The sequence below is a fragment of the Lactuca serriola genome, chromosome 8 (genome assembly GCF_051521515.1).
Source record: "Lactuca serriola cultivar US96UC23 chromosome 8, Lser_US96UC23_V15, whole genome shotgun sequence".
Classification (NCBI taxonomy): Eukaryota; Viridiplantae; Streptophyta; class Magnoliopsida; order Asterales; family Asteraceae; genus Lactuca; species Lactuca serriola.
Window position 1 is genome coordinate 76096213 of NC_136415.1, and position 23141 is coordinate 76119353.

Below are 23141 nucleotides of genomic sequence, written 5' to 3' on the forward strand. Positions count from 1 at the left end.
TGGTTGTGCTCCAATTGATGTTTTGTGTGTTCATAACAGAATGTAGCACCATAAGGTGATTCCTTTTTCTCATGGATTCTTAGAATTTGCGTATTGCCTCTTCCTTGCATCTCCAATTATCACACCTCTTTTTTGGCTTCACACAAATCTCTACAAACTAAAGCAAGCATCTCCTTCAAAACACCTTTTGACGATCTATGTCATCATTAACCCTAATTAATATCGTTCATAATTTAATTCCATTATTTATAGTTTTTGGCTTCAAAATTTAAACCCGATTAGTATCAAGAAATGAGAAATTGCAACTAACTTCTAAAAACTATCAAGAATGTATAATATATGATGATAATAATGCTTAAAAACACCGAGTTTGGTCTGATTTGAAAAAAGTAATTTTATATGAAAGTAGGATTGCAGTAATACTAAAAGAACCTATATGTTTTTTATCTGATGCAAAAGTGGTCGAAACATACTTCTAAATTGGTAAGAAATAGCAATGACCTTTTAATTCATTTTGAATAACCATTTAATAGATATATTTGAAAGATATGAATACTCAGTAGTTAAGACCATAGACCTTACTCAAACGTCCGCAAATGTCTTGAAGTAAGCATTCATTTTTCAATTATTTTATCATTGTCATAAAATAAAAGTAAAAAATCATCATTTGTTTAAATTGTTTAATTCGTCTCATAATAACAAGTAAGTTCTGTGCCAATTATGTATTTTGATATTTTTAATGAGTTATGAGCAATATCTAAATTGAAGAAGCATAAATGTTTTTATATTTCTTTGTTAGAGTTTTTTTTTATATTTAATATTGTATGTGTGTGTGTGTGTGGGGGGGGGGGGGGGTGGGGAGGAGGGGGTTATGTGGTTCATTTCAAATAAACATAAATAAGTTGCTATTTTTAAAATAAAAAATTCTATTTCGCAATATAACCATAAAAGAACAATGTATTTTGAAAGTACATTGTCAAACGTTGGATTATACTTGCGTAGACCCGTTTTGCGCATTGTTAACTATATGTTGCTGTTTCCGGTGTCACAGGTAAAAAAGGTTTGAAGGTACTTTGTGGCGATGAAGGTCGTTCAACTAATAAAACAAAAAATATTGTCTATAAAGAGGTCCTTCAACGATTATATATATTTACCAACCTCAGTGTATTTTATACACATTTTAATAATATCAATAATCCTAATTTTTTTATAATTATTCTGCAATATCTATATACATTTATATTTTATTTATGCGTTTCCCGTGTTTAACGCGGGTATAATCTAGTTTTGTCTTTAATAAAAAAAAATAAAAGGGTTATTTCGAGAAAAGAGATAGACAAGCCGGAAAAAAAAAACGCAAGGCAGCAGCAAATAGCTGTTGGGATCGATGGAGCCAGCAGCGCCGCCGTGGGTGGCTGCAGATGGCAGTGGTTGCGGCGGCGGCCGGCAGAGGTCATTGGTGGCCGGGATGATCAGAAACGACAGCATAACTCTCCAATTTCAGTTTTGAAACCAAATTGTGAAGGTAACATCTAAACCCTAGTAAAGATTGTGAAATTGTTGGAGTTTTTGTGATGCATTCACAGTTTGGTAAAGATTTGTATCTTAAAACGTCACTAGAAACTTGAATTATTGGAAGAATATTATATAACGGCATTGACTTAAATATTTAATTTGACAGATTTGACTTTTCTGTGGTCAAGCTTTAATTTGGATTTTTTTACGTTGTGTTAAAGTAATGGTTGTAAGATGATCATTTGTTGGGATTTTAGCTAAAACAAGACATAGAACTAAGTTAGAAGAAAGCTGAGTTGAGACTTGAGATAGTGTTTAGTGACCTAATTTTGTCAATTCCGGGTTAAATTGGGGAATGGTTATTAAATTGAATTAGATAATGTTAGTTAATAAAAATGAAAATATTATATATATACATATGCTAAAACTATGGAATGATGTTAAATCAAATAAAAAATCAACCAAATGATAGCTGGAACAAGGTTTTGATTACATAGGGAACATATTGGAGGGGCTATACGACCTTGTAATATATTATTATCAGATATTGATGACTGTTGATAGGAAAGTGGGTTGAGGCATACTTGTTGGGTATTTTATAAACTGATATATAATTAATTAATTAATATTGATGTTACATATTACTTATATATACATCCCAATTACTAGACAAAATGTTTATTTTGATGACTATAAATATAATTCAAGAATGATCTAATCTCTTCTCCAATCTCTCTATATGTAGTCAGACTAGTAACTGTATGGCTGTGTTACTAACCCATGAGCTACATTCTAACAACTTACTTCTGTTGACTTTGGACTCCAGCTTTGACTTTTGTTTGACTAATTTGTTTACTTTTCTTCTTGTATATGTATATACTATATAGTAGAGTATTGTTAAAACTTAAAAACAACCAACTTAGTATTGAATTGTGGAATATTATGCAAATTTAGGATATATGGTATACTACTTCTAGCTTAATTAAGAAGGACAACTGGGGATTGTTTATACTTTATACTTTATAGTTATGGCAAGAGTGTATGTACTATGTAGTGAGGGGTATATATGTTTGAAATTGAACTTGCTTATATAGTTTTGTCTTGACTTCAAAGTCGTTGAATGAAAACTTTCAAGGTAGCTCTTCATTCAATGTTGTATTCCTATAACACTATTAGTTACCAAAATGTAAACATATCTAGAATGTAAGACAAGAGAATAAAAAGAATAGCATCAATTAGTAGAAATGCCGTATATAATTATAATGTTGCTGCTCGAGATGAGATTGAATTCAATACCTAGACAATGCCTCTGTAGTACATACATTAAGTTTCAATTTGGTTTAGGAAAGGGATCGGGCTTGAATTGAGATACACTTTCAGATGGATTAGTCTACAATCATAAGTCTTTATTGGAATGTCTTTGAGTATTCTTTTTGTTTTATTAATTAAGTAGCTTATATTATAAAACAGAGCAACAAATTAAATTTGTCAATTAATTTATCAGGTGAAAACATTGCAAATAGGCATCTGGCGAATGTCAAAGATTTGGTCATAGCTTCAAGAATGCAAAATCCATTTTAATTGGAAAGGTAATTTCTTGCAAGATATTATTATTCTTTTTAAATCTGCTGACTAGTGGGCTTTCAAAAGTTCTACATGTTGTTAATTACTTACTTTAATGTAGGTTATACATGCATTTTAGCTATCCAAAACATTCTCATTTTGTAGGTTTTTTTTATCATTATATTAATGTTGGTTGAACCCACAGAGCATGAAAAAGATTTTATGTATTCATTACCTCTTGTGTTATGATGCTTTCCTTGTTTCTTTAATTTTACTTTTTTCTTGCAGGGTAACCCCTTTTTAATTTTATTATGTGTTTTGAGGGTTTTATTGTATATATAGATAAGGACTAACCTTGCCCTTTACTTTATTTGATTTGTTTCTTTAGGTCATTGAAGATGCATCATATATTATACTCATAACCATGTTACAGGTCAGTTTTTTCTAACTCGAGTGGGTGAGTTATCTATGTGAACCTCGTAATAGTTGAAAAACACCATGTCTTGTATACACCACACTTTAATAAAATAATCAAATAAACAAACCGAATGTTTCCTGTAATTTAGGGAACCCAAGTGTCAAAGATATAACATAAACTTTGGGGGCTACTTTGTGGACTTTAAGAATCATATGTGAGGTCTACCGTGAAACTATTTAGAACTATTATGTACTATTGGCCTGCTAACATATTCACAAGTTCGTGTATCATTTCCCACTTAAATATGTTGAAATAATAATGTAGTTTTTTAAACTCACAAGTTCATGTATCATTCTTGACTTCAATACATAAAAATAATAATAAAGTTTTTAAATAATGTGATTCAGGAGATTGTAAGTATTAGATTACACTTTGAATAAGTTTTAAAATAAAAAAAAAATATAGTTTAGGTATTTCTATAAATCATTAAATTTCAAAATCAAGTTTATAATCTTTAGTTATGATAAGTCTTCAAACCATCATATATATTGTTCTTGTGGGCAAATGCATTTACCTGTGACATGGGGAATGGATTTAGCCAAAAATCACTTTCATTGACTGAGAGAATTAAAAAGAAAAATAGTCCATGTCCAAAGTAATACAATTTTGTGGATACAAATCAAACATTGATTTCCATGTCTTGTTTTGGTCAAAGGAAAAGTAAATATAGATAGACTAAGCATGTAGTCTTGTGGATACAAATTTTTAATTGACTTCCAAGTCTCCCATGACAATAACTTGTTTGACACATCACATGCATGGGCTACATAGTCATCATATTTGTAACTTGTAAATTTTCTGTTATAAATTAAAATTTATTTTCATATAAACTCCACAAAATGCAATGTCAAGTCTGGTACCCTTCTCCAGCATACTATTAAGAAAATATAAAAAAATGTAAAACCTCCATAAAGACTCTGCCTGAACATTGTAATTTATATAACATGGTGTTTTATCAGGTTTATATATATATATATATATATATATATATATATATATATATATATATATATATATATATATATATATATATTGATCTCAAAGGATTACCCAGAAGGTTTTATATATATATATATATATATATATATATATATATATATATATATATATATATATATATATATATATATATATATATATATGGTGTTTTATCAGGTTTTAATTTATGGCTTTATAAATGTACTAGTTACTTCATCATAAGAACCCATCACTTCATCATCACAACTCATCTGCCTACTTCAATTTTCTTCTAAACTAAAATTAAGTTAGGGTTGATAATGGGGAATTGGAGGGGTTTGGGTTTCCATCTCATTTTCGTATGTGTGTTTTTGTTTGCAGCCACATATTCTTGTTTGGGGGTTGGAAATGTTAGTGTCATTTGCTCTGAGCAAGAGCGAGTTGCCATCATGGGTTGGAAATGAGTGTTGAAGATAAGACGCATCTATCTTCTCCACATCTTAATTACAGTACACTTTCTAACATCCAACACCTCGATCTTAGCGATAATCCACTTGGAGGCATATTTCCATCTTTTTTGACAAACATGAGCTCCCTAGAAGTCCCTTGACCTTTCATATACCATGTTGAATTCATCGGTTCCTATTATGCCTAAACTTCTAGAGCTTCATCTTTCTTCTAACAAGTTTAAGCAGATTGAGGATGTTGGAATCTGGAGACAGTGCCACCTGAAACAATTGCGTGTAACAAATAATGTGTTCCGTATGGAAATGACTGACACACCAAAAAACGCATCAGAATGCTCCCAATATTTTTTGGAGTTGCTGGAATTAAGTCGGAGTTTAAATGGTAGAATTCCAGAAACACTTGGAAGACTGGCGAATTTAAGACACCTTGATCTATCGCAGAATGGACTGACTGGTTCAATCCCTGAATCTGTAACAGGATTAAGATTTTTACAAGTACTATATCTATATGAAAACCAGTTGACTGGTCCCATTCCAGAATTCCTTGGGAATCTTACCAAACTCTTCCTTTCTTATAACCAATTGAATGGTTCGATTCCAGAATCCCTTGGAAAATTAGCATCTTTAACAGATTTGGATCTAGGATCTAATTTATTAGACGGGACTATTCCAGTTTCGATTGGGCAACTTGCCAAACTCCGTACTCTCTCTATCTATAACAATTCTTTAGAAGGAGCGGTTACCGAAGCCCATTTTGCTAATCTTTCAGTGTTGAAGCTCTTGTATGCTTCTTCTAACTCTAAGCTGACATTCAATGTTTCATGTGGGAATGGATTTCCGCAGTGGCTTCGACATCAGAGGAAACTTTGGAGGTTAGAGTTGTCCAATGCTACACTTTCGGGGCCGCTGCCCACATGGCTGCGGAAGATGCCCATCATTTACCTCTATTACTTCTGGAATATAACCTTTTCAGTGGGTCAATTCCACGGTCATTATGCAGAAGAACAGATTTGGAAGGGCTTGATCTTTCAAGAAACATGTTAAGTGGGAAAATTCCCAACTGTATGGGGAATCTGCAGGGTTTGGTTATCATGAGTATAAGCTCAAATCAGCTCTCTGGTGCCATTCCTAGCTCAATTGCTCTTATTTCATCATTATTTTGGTTAAATTTGAACAAAAATAACTTTACTGGTGAAGTTCCTCCAGAATTAGGGAATCTACAAGGTTTGGGAGTCTTAGATTTGGGTGACAATAAATTATATGGAAATATACCCAATTGGATAGGGAAAAAACTTACATCTTTGGTGGTTTTGAGGTGACATATTCACAAGTTCATGTATCATTTAATGTAGTTTTTTAAATTCACAAGTTCCTGTATCATTCCTGACTTTAATACATAAAAATAACAATATAGTTTTAAAATAATGTGATTCAGGAGATTGTAAGTATTAGATTACACTTTGAATAAGTTTTAAAATAAAAATATATATTTTAGGTATTTCTGTAAATCATTAAATTTCAAAATCAAGTTTATAATCTTTAATTATGATAAGTCTTAAAACCATCATATATATTGTTTTTGTGGGCAAATGCATTTACGTGTGACATGGGGAATTGATTTAGCCAAAAATCACTTTCTTTGATTGAGAGAATTAAAAAGAAAAATAGCCCATGACCAAATCAATACAATTTTGTGGATACAAATCAACAATTGATTTCCATGTCTTATTTTGGTCAATGGAAAAGTAAATATAGATAGACTATAAGCATGCAGTCTTGTCTTGTGGATACAAATTTTCAATTGACTTCCAAGTCTCCCATCACAATAACTTGTTTCATCACATCACATGCATGGGCAACTTAGTCATCATATTTGTAACTTGTAAATTTTTGGTTATAAGTTAGTTTTTATTTTTTATTTTTTATTTTTATTTTCATATACACTCCACAAAATGCAATGTCAAGTCTTGTACCCTTCTCCAGCATACTGTTAGGAACAAGCTAAAAAATCAAAAATTAAAATATGTTTCCTTTCCTTGACACATTAACATCGTTACATCAAATAATACTAAAAACAACTTGTTCTGTTGTATCTAGTTTTTTAAATCATTGAAACCAAAAATCATTTTTATAATATAGAACAATAATTTACAAAAAGTTATAATCTATCTTTGATTTCTCAAACACATAAATGCTTGTTTGTCAATATATATTGTGCTTTTTTCAATTCATAAATTGTTAAAGACTTGTGACCAAGTAATTACGTGTGCTATGGGGGAATAAACTTAGACCAAAACCACTTATTTTGATTAAGAGAAAATTAAAAGTGAACCTGGACCAAAAGAATACAAGTTTGTGGATACAAATTGTCCGTTGACTTCCATGTTGACTTCAAAGTCTTATGTATCATTTTCTTGTGAACAAATTCCCAAGTACATGTATCATTTCTGACTTAAATATATTAAAACAATAATATAGTTTTTAAATTCACAAGTTTGTGTATTTTAATTTATAAAAATAATAATATAGTTTTTATAAATAATGTGATTCAAGAGATTGGAAGTATTAGCTCATGACCAAAAAATACAATTTTGTGGATACCAATTAAACATTGATTTCCATGCCTATTTTGGGGAAAAGTAGATATAGACAAAGACCAAAAGCATGTGGATAAACTTGTTTCATCACATTTTTTAAAACACTTGAATACTGTAGTAGTGAATGATATACTGTTTAGTTTGCAACTTGTAATTTTGTTGTGATAAATTAAAATTATTATTTTCATATAATAACATAAGACGAATAAAGAAACTGAATATTGCATGTGATTTAGGGAGGCCAAGTTCTGATACAAGTAATGTCAAAAATAATAATAAAACTAAATGGAGCCTCTTGTGTATCATAAATGTGAACATATTGATTAGTAATCTTGAACACTGTTTTTATTTAAACTCAATAATAACATCAAAATAATAACATGATTTCTAAATAATGTGATTAGAAGCTTGTAAGCATTAGATTTCCACTCATTTGGCTTACTCAACCCATCTAGCAGTTTCATATTTAGCCATGATTTTAAATTCCCAGTTTATAATTGTAACCATCACTTAAAAATATTTATAATGTATCTATGATTTATCAAAATGGAGATGCTTGTTTGTCAAATACTGCATTTTATTCAATTCATATTTTGTTAAAAATTTGTGGCGAAATAGAATTCCATGTGCTGTGTGGAATAGTCTTGTCCCACAAATCACTTTTTTTGATTGACAGACAAAAAAAAAAAAGCATAAGAATATAAGGTTGTGGATACAAATTCTCCTTTGACTTCCAAGTCTTCCAATATTCATTTATGGCTTTATAAATGTACTCGTTGCTTCGTCATAATAACCCATCACTTCTTCATCACAACCCATCTTTCTACTTCAACTTTCCTCTAAACTAAAACTGAGTTAAGGTTGATAATGGGGATCCATCTCATTTTCATATGTGTGTTTTTGTTTGCAGCCACATATACTTGTTTGGGGGTTGGAAATGTTAGTGTCCTTTGCTCTGAGAAAGAGAGAGTTGCTCTTCTCAACTTCAAACACAGTGTTGATGATTATTCTGGAATGTTGTTGTCATCATGGGTTGGAAATGAGTGTTGCCTGTGGGAAGGAATCCAGTGTGACGGTGTCACTGGAAATGTTCAACGCCTTCATCTCAAAGCACATGACTATTACTACATAACTACTAACAAGGTGAGTTCTTCTTTGGCAGAGTTGAGGCATCTCAAATACCTCGACTTGAGTGGGAATGATTTCCAAAGAAGTCGGATCCCTGAGTTTATTGGATCCTTGAAACACCTGAGTTACCTGAATCTCTCTTATGCTAATTTTGATGGTATTATTCCTCCTCACATTGGAAATCTTTCTAATTTAAAGGTTCTTGATCTCAGTTCATACTATTTTGAAAACTTTCTGAAGGCAGATGATATGGCATGGGCTTTTGGCCTTTCGTCACTCGAGCTTCTCTACTTGAGTTATGTGGATCTTAGTGGAGCACAAAACTGGGACATGATGCTTCACATGATTCCCTCCTTAAAAGAGTTAAGTTTGTCACATTGTAGACTTTCCAATGTTAATCTTGGTCCTTTTCTTAATTCCAGTAGAATACTTCCTAATATAAAACACCTCGATCTTGGCTACAATTCTTTCAAAGGTCCACTCCCCTTCCTTCTTCAAAACATGACATCCCTAACATTCCTCAGTCTTTCGGGATTTAATCTTAGTTTGGCATGGAACTTTCCAAACCTACTAAGCATGATCCCTTCTTTGTCAGAGCTTCATTTGTCAGTTTGTGGGCTCCATAACACGCATCTATCTTCTCCACATCTTAATTACAGTACACTTTCTAACATCCAACACCTCGATCTTAGCAATAATCCACTTGGAGGCATATTTCCATCTTTTTTGACAAACATGAGCTCCCTAGAAGTCCTTGACCTTTCATATACCATGTTGAATTCATCTCTTCCTATTATGCCTAAACTTCTAGAGCTTCATCTTTCTGGTAACAAGTTTAAGCAGATTGAGGATGTTGGAATCTGGAGACAGTGCCACCTGAAACAATTGAGTGTGACAAATAATGTGTTCCGTATGGAAATGACTGACCCACCAAAAAACGCATCAGAATGCTCCCAATATTCTTTGGAGTTGCTGGAATTAAGTCGGAGTTTAAAAGGTAGAATTCCAGAAACACTTGGAGGACTGGCAAACTTAAGAGACCTTGATCTATCATACAACAAACTGACTGGTTCAATCCCTGAATCTCTAGGAAGATTAAGATTTTTACAAGTACTTGATCTATCTGAAAACCAGTTGACTGGTCCCATTCCAGAATTCCTTGGGAACCTTACCCAACTTGTCCTTTTTTCCAACAAATTGAATGGTTCAATTCCAGTTTCAATTGGGCAACTTGCCAAACTCCGTCATCTCTTTATCTCTGACAATTCATTGGAAGGAGCGGTTACCGAAGCCCATTTTGCTAATCTTTTAGTGTTGAAGGAATTGGATGCTTCTTCTAACAGTAAGCTGACATTCAATGTTTCACGTGGGTGGATACCTCCATTCCAGTTGATATATCTTAGTCTCAGCTCTTGCAATATCAGGAATGGATTTCCGCAGTGGCTTCAACATCAGAGGAAACTTAAGATGTTAGAGTTGTCCAATGCTACACTTTCGGGGCCGCTGCCCACATGGCTGCGGAAGATGCCCATCATTCCTGTCTTAGATCTCTCTCACAACAAACTCAGCGGATCTTTGAAAAACCTTCCTAATGTGAAAAATGATCATGTATATGGGCCTTTACCTCTATTACTTCTGGAATATAACCTTTTCAGTGGGTCAATTCCAAGGTCATTATGCAGAAGAACAAATTTGAAAGGGCTTGATCTTTCAAGAAACATGTTAAGTGGGAAAATTCCCAACTGTGTGGGGAATCTGCAGGGTTTGACTGCCATGAGATTAAGCTCAAATCAGCTCTCTGGTGCCATTCCTAGCTCAATTGCTCTTATTTCATCATTATTTTGGTTAAATTTGAACAAAAATAACTTTACTGGTGAAGTTCCTCCAGAATTAGGGAATCTACAAAGTTTGGGAGTCTTAGATTTGGGTGACAATAAATTATATGGAAATATACCCAATTGGATAGGGAAAAAACTTACATCTTTGGTAGTTTTGAGTTTACACAAAAACAACTTCACTGGTAGAATTCCTCCATCTCTTTGCAAAAATTCAAATCTTCAAATTTTGGATCTTGCATACAACAACTTAACCGGAACCATCCCTCCGTGTGTAGGAAACTTAAATGGCATGGTTGTGAGTCACTCGATATATGAGCATTTTTTAGATATCGATCATGATAAGAATGTGATTCAGGTCATGAAAGGTGTTGATCTTGAATATACAACAACTTGGGATATGGTTTATAACATGGACCTTTCAAGCAATAAACTTGTGGGAGAAATACCGGTCGAGCTAACTGCACTTTCTATGTTGGTGGGTCTGAATCTGTCTAATAATCATCTGAGAGGGGGTATTCCAGACAGCATTGGAAAGATGATGAAGTTGGAAACTCTTGATTTCTCAAAAAACAAGTTGAGCGGGAGCATCCCTCCAAGCATGGCAGCTTTGACTTTTTTGAGCCGTTTGAATTTTTCACACAACAACTTGACGGGTCAAATTCCAACAGGAAATCAACTGCAGACGCTTACTGATCCATCAATATATGCTGGGAACAAACATCTATGTGGACCTCCATTGCCAAACACTTGCTCAAATCATCAAGATCCAACAACAACAAGCAAGAAGAAATACAAAGCAGCTGATGAGAAGATGGAGGTATGGTTGTTTTATGTGGATATAATGAGTGGTTTTGGAACAGGGTTTTGGGGTGTTATTGGAGTTCTGATGTTCAAGAAGCAGTGGAGACATAAACTTTTCATGTTTGCTGAGGAAACCATGGATAAGATATACGTTGCAGTTGTGGTAAGAGTTGCCAAGTTCAAGAGAGGAAGAGAATAGCTGCATAGATCATGTGGAATGCAAGTAGTTCTTGAATGCATGTTATCAGTGATAGTTTTGCTTTTGAGATATGCTTATTCTAATGTATTACTATTTGGATTTTGTATTTGTATGGCCTTTGTGATATCAGTGTTGTTTAGAGGTGCTAATTTACAAAATTTCTTTTGGATTTGGTATTTATACATGATCAAGTTGTAGATTTAGATTACTATGTATTTGAGTTGTAGATTTTTTTTTTCTTTTTAATTCTCGACCTTCTGCTGCTGCTCTCACTCCCAACATGCTGTTGCATCCCTCGGTTTTCATCTGCATTGGTCCAAGTAAGTAAGAACCATGTAATTGACTCATTATTTATTTTCTTCATTTGTAAAATTTCTAGTTTTTCATGTATAGAAAGAGGATGTTTGGGTGAAAGGTGGAGTTTTTTTTTTGTTGGATTTGGTTTTTAGATAAGACTATGGTCTAGTATGAATCTGCAATGGCAGTGATCTTGGTTGATTGTTTGATTATATTCTCATGAGATTGCAAGTTATGAGATTAGATTAGGGTTAATCTCATATTTTTGTGTTTGTTTGTATGGTGTTCAGTCTATTCAGACAATCACTCTGACCAACATGAAGTTGTATTGTATGTATTTGTTGCATTAAACTGGTGGTCCATTTTACCCTTCCTGAAGAGTAGGTTGGTTTTGGATAGGATAAGATAGCTATGTTTTTCTCATCATCATTTATGTTATGTAATCCTCCACAAGGCATATCATCATTGACAATAGATTTAAAGAGGGTCATAAAGTCACTTCTGATACTATATTATTTCTAAGTTTATGATATTTTGTCAGTTTTTTTTCATTTTGGATTTTTCTTGACCCATCCCCCTTTCTACTTATGTGTTTTAAGTTTTTCATATACTGTATCATGCGTAACCTTGTTGTTTACTTTATACATTTTGTTTCTTAATTTAGATCATTTTGAGTGCATCATCGCATGGCTCTTCATGATTGCTCCTCTCCTCCATTAAACCATGTTAATTACTGGTGAGTTTTGTTGTGTACTTTGAATTGCTTCAAGTGGATAAAATATTTTGCCTGAACCATATAATTTGAAAACACATTGTCTAATATATACCACAGCCTGATTAAATAATAAACACAAACAAATAAATAAAATAAATGTTGCATTCAGTTAAAGGAGCCCAATGTTTAAGGTTTAATACAGTGTGAAAAATAATAATAGAACAAATATGTGAACTTTGGGGGCTACTTTATCGACTTCAAATTCATATGTGAGGTCTACCGTGAAAGTAATTAGACTTCTTATGAATAGATTTGACTAGTTATCCTCAACAAAGCATTTTTGTTCCAAAACAATAAATGAATTTATTGCAGTTTTGGTGGTTATTTTGATGTTTTATAGCAATTTTGGTCATGTTCCAAGTAAAGTTACCATCTTACCCTTTATCTAAAAATATTGTAAGTTCATATATATTAAAATGCCTTTGAACATTCTTTTTATTAAATTTGTTTGCAGTTTTGGTTATATTTTTAATGGAACAATAAATTATTAAATTTGTCTATTGTATCAGGAGAAAATTACCAATTGTGTTTGGAATCTACCATGAGATTAAGCTCAAATCAGCTCTCTAGTATTATTCCATGTTCAATTGCTCGTAATTCATTATTATATAGCTTAAACTAGGTGTGAGACCCGTGTATTACACGAGTTTATTAAAGATAAAAATTTAATATCAATATTTAATCATTAAATATTTTATAAAATAATACTTTTACATAACATAATATAATCTTTTGTAATATTTATAAAAGAAATCAAATATTCTTTAAAGCATTTATTAGACTTTATTATCAAATTAATAGAATTAATGATTCTCTTTCCTTATATGAAATTTTATTTTAAAAAAATGAAAATTCCTAAAAAATGACAAGTGGAAAATAATAATTCTAAAACTCCCATAAAATTACAAGTGGCAAAACTCTTGAGAATTTGACAAGTGGCAAAAAAAACATTCATTTATTAGAGAGGATTATGAACAACAATAGCTTTATTGGTAAACTTCCTTGGGAATTAGGGAATCTACAAGTTTTGGAAGTCATAGATTTGGGTGACAATAAACTCGGTGGAAATATTCCCAAATGTATCGGGAAAAAACTTACATATTTGGTAGTTTTGAGGTTCAACAAAAACAACTTCACTGGTAGAATTCCTTGATCTCTTTGCAAAGATGGGATCTTGATTTCAATGTACAACGTCCAAAAGCTTACCTTGAACATGGGTGGGTAATAAATTCAATTATGGATAATATTCTGTTCTTCCCTTTCTGAAGTAAATTCGTGATTTTTCTTCACGAAAATCATTTGATTTTGGAATAACTAACAAATTAGCAAATGGGTGCTGTTTTACAAGAAGCAATCGGTCATTACAAGGCCCTTATGACCCAATTAACATCATGAAGAACTAGGTAAGTATTGTATACTAATTCTTGTAAAAAAAGCATGGTGGTTGTTTTGTGAATCCAACCATGAAGTTTGAAAATTTCCATTTTTCAATCAATAATTGGTACTATATTCATCTTTATGAAGGTGCTTCAACGCCGATGATTACATCTATTTCAAGGTCCTTGCGAGTTTTTATGTTCTGTCGATCTTTTACTCAGATACATAAACCGACATACTGGTGTTTATCGGTAATGGATTTTTAGGTGGATGTTAATTGTATCATGTGTAAACCATAATATGCTCAATAACTTGCAATTATTGATGAAATAATCAAGAATTGACCCAAAATCATGCATTGATTGGTGATATTCTACACCACGTTTAGCTATGGTCGTTAATTTTATAATTGACCCAAAATCATGCATTGATTGGCTTGATTCTTTGTTTTGCAGCTTCTCGATATGTGTGTGAATGCTAACTCAGGTGATGCCTTCATTTGATAAACCTAGTGTGTTTAGTCTTAAAGAGAAATATTATATACTCACTCAGGTGATGCCTTCATTTCATCTTATGACTTATATTTCATCTCACATCTGTTTTAAGGTTGCTAGAAGTTACATTTCTGGTATAAAGGGTGTCCCTGGTTGTACTTGCATACTTTGTTAGTCAGTATTAGATACATACCATATATAGGTTATGTTGTAATTTAGTTGCTATCTACAGTCAAAGTCAAACCATTCTTGTTCCATTCATATATGTTTTTTTTACAATTAAGTTTCATCACGTGCATTGTAGCAATTATTCTAATAAACATTTATGGGTTGTGTTCTTTAATGCTTGCAGATCTCGAAGTGGTGGTTCGATGGACTCACAAAGTGGGAAACGAAAGGAAGAACAAACGAAGAGACTAATAAGGGTAACAAAGTGGGCGTGATAAACTCATTAGGACATCGCTTTATTTATATAAGGGGGTGTCCAATCATGGGGAACAAGGGTTAACTGTGGACCAGAGTCAATTGCCACATCAGCTGTGACTTGGCAGCCACCTCACCGTTTTTTTACTGATTTGTCATGGAAACTTTTTATTACAGGTCAAGGGACCATTTCAACCGGTCAATTTATATGTCGTTCCCTTAATGTACAAAAAAGATTAATTGGGTGACCTTTTAAAACAAACTTGACAAGTTCGTTAGGCTAACATGACATTTTCCCTTTTCCTATTAACAAATCCACAAGTCCGTGTATCTCATTTCCGACTTAGATATATTGAAATCATAATACCGATATTTAAATTTACAATTTCGTGTATCATTTCAAGAGATTGTAAGTATTAGATTACACTTTGGATAAGTTTCAACGTGCTCCCAACCTGTTTGTTTCATTGTCACTTTAGCCCAACCAATTTATCAGTTTTATTTTAAAATGTTTGTCATCTTATTATTTATTATTATTATTATTATTATTATTATTATTTTGCATATGAAGGGAATCAACTTGTGTTTTACCGGTTAATTTATGTAACAAACCCATTATAACCGGTTAGGTTTGTTATTTGGCTTTTTTATTTGGCTAGAAAGTGTTGACATGTAGCTTCGTCATTCTAATGTCTTCCCATCTATCAAACTTTCATCTACATATCAATCATATGGCGGTTGGTTTAGTGATAAACGGATAACAATTATAAAGTCTTCCCATATGTGGAGATAAAGGCAAGAGAAAGGCGCACACATACACACACATACACATTGCTCAGTTTCATCCCCTGCCTCCCCCATTACTAAAACTCTAGTGCATACAGAGAAGATCAATGAAGAAGTACTTAGGAAACGCGTACATAGGAGACGCATGTGTTCATACACATCTCTTTCCTTTTCAATTCAGTTATTTCTAACATTTTCCTCAATTTCTCGATGCCTTCTTTCGATTGTGTCTTTTGTCCGTTTAGTTTCTCATCGAACATAATCACTCTATTTCTATTTTAGGTATAAACAAATTGAGATTTTCTATTAGGGATTCTGATCATCAAATTTTACAGAAATGTTTTTCGTTCCATGTTTTAGAGTCCCATGGAAATTTAACTTGAAGTTCAATATATAAAAAGAATCGCTTGATATAAATTATGTGTTCTTTCTGCTCGTTAGTTTTCAGGATGAATTTTGGAATGGTTTCTGGTCAGTGGTCAGCCAACTTCGGGAAAATTGATTATCATGTTCAGAACCGTCAAAGCTCCTCCCATGTGTGGTACCTGAAGGAGGTCAATGTCACTACTAGAAAAACAGCCTTTTACGACGCTCATTGCGCATCGTAAAACGCTCAAACGACGCGCAAATGCGCGTCAAGGAAGGCCCTGTCATAACGAGAGACGACACACTTTTGCGCGTCATCTAGAGACGACGCGCATTTACGACGCGCATTATGACACGCAATGCGTATCATTAAAGCCACTGTCAAGAAAGGCCATGTCATAAATTAAGATGACACACATTTTTGCGTATCGTAACTTTTATTTTTATTTTTTTTAAAAAAAAATATTTATAGATTTACGTAAATTTACTAATTTTCAAATTACATGACACATTTAATGTCTCATAATATAAAATAAAATCTCATACACAAAAAACAAAATAAATTGCACAAATTATAATATGTCATACAAATGATCATTCAAATGTTAAACAAAAATAATACATTGCTAACATGGGTTATGCATTCCTATAAAACTAACAACCCACTGTGACCTTAATCTAGATTGAGGTCGACTTGGATCAATGGCGACAATTGAACTGCAAGAAATATATAGATCAAATTGCTTAACAAGTGATAAGTAAACAAATCCATTAGGATTTAATCAATTTTACCTACTTTGATCTTAAAACTTTGGGAACTAGAAGACCAAATTGCTTAAAAAAATCAGCAAAAGCCTTGTTGGTAGGGTACCCTGTACAGCTTATACGAATTGCTTCTAGAACCCCCTTCATGAAGAGTAAACAAAAGAAACTTCAAATATAATTCAGGAATCTTTATAAAAGTTTGAACATCATTATATGCAGTCTACTCACCCCACAACATAATTAATGAATGATGTTGACATTATCAAAGAGTAATATACCATTTCCTTTTGAAGATTCCCAGAGATCCCATCTCTTTAATATTGATGCCATCTCTCTAGCACCTGAGTCAAGGGGCATGTTGACTCTCCCCTGAAAATTAAAAAATATATATCAAAATTTTTAATACTCTTCACTCTAAATAATGTTAAACTGTTACCTTGTTTGATCTTTTGGATCGATTGCTTTCATGGGTGTCTCCAACAGCATCTGATATAACCTCTTCACTGTATGAGAAGGTGAAGAAGTGTCCATGTCATCTGACATACCAGATGAAGCTCTTGATAAGTAAACTTTACCACTCATATCCAAAAAATTTCTCAGGTCCATAAATATTACCTGATATGAATTGACTACTACTTTGAGGCTCGAAGGTTTGAATCTTCTGGTGCAAGTAGCTTAAACAATGCCAAAACTTCCTCAAATTTTTCGGATGCTGTCAATTGTACAATCTGCATTTTGATACAAGATTTAGGCACTGATAAAATTACATAAATGGCCATTGCTCTTGTAAAATAATTGTAGCATAAGGCTTCTGAATAAGACGAGGCTCATTACTAATGTGCTCAATAAGGCGAGGCTCTAAATTCCTTAACTTCTCTGGAAGTTCACCATCAGGACCACATAGTGTATCCATGTTGTAATCATAGTTAAAAAGAAAGTTAATATGAACAAAAGTTACAGAACCATGGTTGATTTAATTTTTTTTATTGAAAACAAAAGTTAATATGAACAATAACGCGAGGCTCTATTATACGACATGAACCATTAGGGTTAGTTGAATAGCTTCCTTTAGGGACTCCCCATAACATAGGATTATAACTTTTTATTGAAAAAAAAAGAGTAAATTTTTAATTTTTAGAACAAATCAAATTTTAGAATCAAGAATTAAAGAGCATGAATTAGAATTACCCCTAGTTGTATCCATCCTCATTTTGGATGGCTGTGATGTACTCCTGTTGCTCAGGTGAATCTGGTGGCAGAGATTTGAGCATCTCCATATCTAATCTTTTTCATTGCAATCCAAATCATAAAATCATACACTGTAAAATCTGAATAATAAGAAAGAAGGAAATGAAGAGTTTTTCTTACCTACAGACTTCCAAATTATGTGTGCGGCCAGCATCTGATAATTTTTTCAAATAAAGTACACCAGGCGAGTCCTTCAACACAATAACATATAAACTTTATAGCATTTTAAATGTTTAATAAAAAAGGATCACATATGTTTGAATTTTGAACATGGGTATGAATTAAAAAACATACCTGAGAAGTGAAGGCAAGATAACCTTTCTGGATCTATTGTAGAGTTGATAATGAAAGTAAGTTATACTTGAGCAGGTATGAAGGACAACGTGACATGTTGTACAATCAAACATTCAACCTGGATCAAGTTGCATTCGCTTCAGAAGGTATTAAAGATGCTCAGCAAATAGTATGTGTCACAATTATCAAGCATTTGCTACAAATAGGATCAAACAAAGAGCTGAAAGGATTGATGAAAACTGTGAAGATACAAGACATTGATGTTAGTATAAATATTATGAATCTCTTTCTTTTGATACTTTGTAATTACAGACCATTTAATCTTGTTTTTATGTTTAGAATTTGCAAGATGAAATGATGGACATGATGGATATAAGCAGTGAGATACAAGAATCTCTTGGTAGAAGTTTAGTGTGCCAGATGATATTGATGAAGATGATCTCATGGGTGGTAAGCACAAATTCATTATTATTATTTTTCTTTTTTTAAATGTTAACTTCACTTCATGGAAATGTTTCAGAACTTGATGCTTTGGAGGCAGACATGGGTCAAGAAACTGAAGGTGAAGGGGTACCTTCATATACTCAACCTGATAATGAGCCCGATCTGAATGAAGAACTTAATATGCCTTTAGCTCCAAGTGTACATGCAGTGCCAGTGAAACCATCAATCAGATGACCTCATTACAAGATTCTAGAGTAAAATCACAACAAATTTCAAGAATTTTAGATACCCAAATTGCTAAAATTGAGAACTCTTATGTTTCACATATGCAATCTAACATCAGAAATGAAAAACAAGAAGTGCATTTAAATACTTCAAGAACAGATAGAAGAGAAGAAAACAGGAAAGAATAAATTAGATGACCTTATTACAAGAATCTAGATTGAAATCACAACAAACTTCAAGAATTTTAGATACCCAAATTGCTAAAACTGTGAACTCTTCTGTTTCTCATACATCTAACATCAGAAATGAAAAAAAAGAATTGGGTATATGATTTTTAACACTATTGATTCAAAAAAGTTTTACCTAGTCGAGCAGCATGCTTAAGCATCATCTGTGGTAATATCCCTTTCTGTAAGGTTAGCTTCCAAATTTAACATCATTAATTAGTTAACTAATTAAAGGGTATTTTGGGAAAATCATAAAAAAGATAACCTTTTTTGGTTTTGTGTTACTAGGTTATGCGTGATCCAAGCGGAATGAGTAGAGGTTCTGGTTTTAAATACTAGGAATAGGAATATCTTTTACAGGTTCTTGATCTTTGGGTAAAGGGGTTTTAGGAGGGCGACCTCGTCTTTTTATAGGTATGTCTTTTACAGGTTCAGTGAATGCAAGAACTACATCAGGATCTGGTCCCACTTCAACTTCTTCACGATTGTCTATTTCTGCCCTTAGTTCTGCAGAATCCAGGGCACCATAACATAAGATCTGCAAAATGATTAGCTTCCTACCTGCAGAAAGGGTATAATAGTCCTTTTCCAAGACACTCACAAAATTCTCAATCTTAGTAACTTTAGGCAAAAGTGAATTGATGCAATTCCATGAAATTACACTTTGTATCCTTGCTACGACGTTAGTGGAGCGTGTGTGGTTAACCGGCACACTAAATGGGTTCTAAGCAAAGGTAGCGAATGGTGACTCGATGTTTGTCATAGTTCGGTGGAGCGTGTGTGGTTAACCGACACATTGAATATGTGACTGTAACATTGGGGGCATCATGTAAGTTTGCATGGTTATTCACACCCTATTTTGTGATCCTCAGCATCCCAATCACAAACCGAGGGGCATATTGAGATTTAAACATGCCATTGAAAAGTTCAATGAATCTCAAAGGATCTAGGAGTTTTCAATACATTTAAAACTTAATCTCTTTTTCGTTTTTCATGGTGGAAAATTAGTGAATCGTCATTCACTTACCTTTAAATGTTCTGCAATTTGGGTTACGACATCCCTCTCCCAAGTTGTAGGCTATTGTGTTTGGTCCTAGCCTTAATATCTCATTGATGTTTTATTAAGGACTCACTCAATCAACTAACTTGAATTTCTCCTATTTGTAGATGTCAAAGTCTGACAACTATGGTCATCCTGAATCCGTTGGAAAAAGTTTTCCACATAAAGATGATGTTCCACTATTGGATTGTGGAAATGGAAATCATGCTTCACTTCCTCCACCTCCTCCTATTGTTCTCCTTAACCCACAATTTCAAAGGTTTGAAAATTTCAAGCTCACTCAAGCCCTTTTGGTAAGTAAACATGAAGAAGGAAATTCAGTGTGTGTGCACACACCTTAGAGATGAAGTCATACATTGATAGGTTAAGAATGTTGGGAGTCGTAGTCTGTGAGAAGCTGGTTGTTGTTGGGTTCTTCAATCGCTTCCTGACTCATATAGTGAGTTTGTAAGAGAGTACTATATGATAGACCATGACGTGATCCTCATCGATCTCGCCTATTTGCTTGTTGCTGATGAATCAGCAATGATTTGGCGCGCTAGAGAAGCAAAGTTGATTGGTGGATCTGCCTTCCAAACTTCCATGGATATATGCAATGGCAATGAAAGGCATGCCATGGTCGAAAAGTTTGATCATAAGAGAAAGGCAAAGTCTGAAGTAGTTCAATGTGTTATTCCAAAAGAGTCAATTTGCTTTTAATGCCAAGAGAATGGGCATTGGAGACGAAGTTGCCCTGTTTACCTGAGAGATCTAAGAGATGGGAGAGTCAAGACATTTGGCTCTGCTTCAGAATCGAAGAAAAGAAAGGAAGCTTAAAGGAAGAAGCGTGCTGAATCTGATCGTGAAGAAATGGATTTTGATCGCATGGATTCGAAGATTGGATTTTTTTGAGTTGCTACTTTAGAGTTACGATAGATTGCTAAGAAATGTAATAGCATAGTTTTTCAATTGAGTTGTGCTGTAAGGACAAAATTTTCCGCAATAAAATAAAGATTTTGTTTTATTTATTTATCCTTGCAAAGACATGTATGAAAAATTGATGTTTGTGTATTTCTATTATTAGCAATGTTGAAATGGATGCGATTCTTAGTTATGTTATTTATGATAGTGTCATAATTTTCTAAGTAAGGAAAGATTCCCATCGCCCAAGTTTCAATTGGACAGAAACTTAGAATCATACAACCAGAATTGTGTGATGTATGGAAATCTTGGTACTTAGGTAATTAAGACTAATTCCTTGTTCACATAAGTATGTGAGTCAAGTGAAGGACTAAAGAAACTAATACACAATGTTGTGCACTAGTCAAGTCCACCATAAATAATAATAACATTATTCGTCATGATTTAATAAAGGTCTAGTAAATGTGGTTATACTTACAAGATTAAGTGTAATTCTGAATAATTGAAAAGTTTCAATGAATGACAGAATGAATGAGTAGAATCAATGAAGGCAGAAAGATAAAAAGTTTCTCCAAGAAGGGAGAGTACTTTTGTATCGGGTTTTTATGATCGTCTTAATGATTAAGAGCCATATCATAATTGATCATCTAAGGACATCTTAGTGCACTAGTATGGCTAAGAAGAGGAATTGGAAATTGTTAAAATGGTTAAATCAAAAGGATGAATCATGCTTCGTTCCAAAATCAAGTCTTAGAGTCATACTCCAAGAATGTGAATTGAGTGACACATTTTAAGAAGGTCTAACACACTTATCAAATGTAAAGTAGAAAAATTGTTTTTCTTGCTCTTACACATTTGAAATTGGTAAGTTGTGATGTCTTGGAGAAGACAAAGACCAACTAAGACCAACTGTGTGTAGTGGTTTGTCTTGATATAGACACACACTAATTCTTGAATATTTGTTTTATCAAGAAATGTTTCTTAATAAGAGAATCTAATATGTCAAGAGGTTAGTGGGAGTCTAAAAGATCTTGAAAAGTTTCAAGAACTAATCAAGAGTAAACTTGTTAAACACTAGCACACGACTTAAGGATTTTAACTTATCGTGTTGACGTATTCTTGTTTCTATGTCAATCCAGTTGAATTGATTATACATATGAGTTCTACGTGTTCTTAATAGGTTGCATAAGGGCAAACACCTTGTTCAATGAAAGTACATTGACTAGCATAGGTGAGCTGCTAAATAACTTGGAAGCAATGGTGGGATCCTTGATGGCAAGAAATTAAGTATGAACAGGTTATGTCCATAAGAGTTTGGATTTGTCACAAACATTATCTTGTGACTATGGTCATGACAAATTCACATGGATAGGAACACATGCACCATAAAATCTAAGTTTCATAAGGTTTCTCTCCTTCATGAAAATGATTATGAGGAAACGCTTTCACTAAGAGAGATTTTAAGAGGATAACGATTATGTATGTTGAATTCTCAAATTCGATTATGATTACGAAATCCCTCTTCATAGTTCGAATTGTGAGATTTGGCAATTGGTCTGAACATTTGGGACTTAGTAATATAAGCTCAAATTAGTTTAGACACACATGTGAGCTGTCTGAGGAAAGGTGTATGAGTTTGAGAAGCTTAGATAAAGGATTATCGAAGCACATCGTATTGGAAATATGAACTTTGGAAGTCAATAAGTATTGTCTTCTAGAAGTCTAACTGTTTTCTGAATACATGTCAAAGCTAGTAGGAGCATAAATGTTATGCTGGAAAGGATATAATCATCATGTTAGTGGGAGCATGATTATTATTTTAAGTATTGCAAGTTGGCAATATTAATTATAGAAAAACAAAAGTTTCACTTTGCAAAGTTACAGGGGTTGAAAAGTTGTTTTTGCTATAATTAAGGG

General features: G+C 33.1%; 1 protein-coding gene across 4 annotated transcripts; it reads left to right on the plus strand.

Moving 5' to 3' along the window:
• The first annotated feature begins 1341 nt into the window (after positions 1-1341).
• LOC145065721 (uncharacterized) lies at positions 1342-11746 on the plus strand. Of its 4 annotated transcripts, none has more exons than XR_013688517.1 (4): positions 1342-1525; positions 3020-3104; positions 3467-3511; positions 4895-6376. XR_013688517.1 is itself a non-coding variant. In XM_079012778.1 (4 exons), exon 4 carries the CDS (start codon positions 8592-8594, stop codon positions 11541-11543), a length of 2952 nt encoding a protein of 983 aa, XP_078868904.1. In that variant the 5' UTR covers positions 1342-1525; positions 3020-3104; positions 3467-3511; positions 8488-8591; the 3' UTR covers positions 11544-11746. The 4 variants fall into 4 exon arrangements, 3 of the variants coding, with proteins under 3 accessions (XP_078868904.1, XP_078868905.1, XP_078868903.1); XM_079012778.1 differs by lacking the exon at positions 4895-6376 and adding an exon at positions 8488-11746; XM_079012779.1 differs by lacking the exons at positions 1342-1525; positions 3020-3104; positions 3467-3511; positions 4895-6376 and adding exons at positions 3535-3715; positions 8488-11746.
• The last annotated feature ends 11395 nt before the right edge of the window (positions 11747-23141 follow it).